Source organism: Lottia gigantea (assembly GCF_000327385.1).
Source record: "Lottia gigantea unplaced genomic scaffold LOTGIsca_125, whole genome shotgun sequence".
NCBI classification, from domain to species: Eukaryota; Metazoa; Mollusca; class Gastropoda; family Lottiidae; genus Lottia; species Lottia gigantea.
In genome coordinates this window covers 615,014-616,054 of record NW_008707332.1, presented here as the reverse complement: position 1 = coordinate 616,054, position 1,041 = coordinate 615,014, and the positions used below count along the sequence as shown (strand labels likewise).

The following is a 1,041-nucleotide window of genomic DNA, read 5'->3' as shown; positions in this document are numbered from 1 at the left end:
AAGTGCAGTTGCATACATAATGCCTTGATTTCCCATACCTGATATAACACGACTTGCTTCTCCCTCTAGACTCATAGTTAGTTGAATCATTCTCATTTCATCTTTTAAATGAGGTTTATTATGAATGTGAATTTTGAACTTTTCCATAAACTCAATATACATAGATGGATCACCGTTGAATTTCGATATTTGAATAGAAGGAATGTCACGACTAGCTTCTAATTTTAATAAAGCCTCAGCAATAGATAGGTCTCTTGTTTCACTAACCAGATCAGTTTCAGTGTATTCTTTCAGCTCATCGATCCATGAGTCAAATGGTTTATTTGAAGGTGAGGATGAAGTAGCATTTCTAGATGTTTCTCTGGATACTGTAGAATGGGTAATGGGGTTTAACTCAGGTTGTACATGTATCTCTGATGTAGTTGACAAATTACTAGGGGGACTCTCATCCATAGATGGACTAACGGGAACATGTGATGGTGTAGGATTCAACAAATTGTCATTCTCATTTGCTTCTAGCAAATCTTGTTTTCTTGGCACAACAACAGGAGATGGGGAACGAATGCTCTGATTGTGTCTATTTAGTGAAGTAATGCAATCTTCAATCTCTTCCTCCACATCAAATATTGTGGAAAGTAAATCATCATCCCATTTATCAAGTTTAATTGTCTCAGAAGAAAGAACTAAATTGTAAAGACTATTATTTAAGGTTCTCACAGTCTCACAATCCTGTTTAATTTCACTCAGTTCTCTTTTGATTCTTCTAATGTTGGTATCATTATTTCTCAAAGATTCTCTCACACGGTTTATAGCTCGTGTTATTCGACCTTTTAGAATCTTTCTTTTGTTTTTGATATCTACCAACTCTGACGTTTCATCCACTTCAATAGATGGACCAGCATGGACATCTGCCACAGTCTCCTCCGAACCAGACATATTGATTCTCTCTTCTTACTCAGGAAATAACTGGTCAACAGGAATCATAAACAATAAATTCTCTCAGAATTTCCTTCAGAAAATTGTATGTTCCAGACTATCCTA

The 1,041-nt window shown here is 35.7% G+C and overlaps 1 protein-coding gene across 1 annotated transcript in view; it reads right to left on the bottom strand.

Moving 5' to 3' along the window:
• Positions 1-936, bottom strand: part of LOTGIDRAFT_172045 (hypothetical protein) — a gene marked incomplete at both ends in the record, with an annotated part of 5,379 nt that extends 4,443 nt beyond the window's left edge. The window contains one exon of the mRNA XM_009048621.1: positions 268-936. Coding sequence (XP_009046869.1) covers positions 268-936 — 669 coding nt within the window. The remainder of the gene's footprint in view (positions 1-267) is intronic.
• Between the last annotated feature and the right edge of the window lie 105 nt (positions 937-1,041).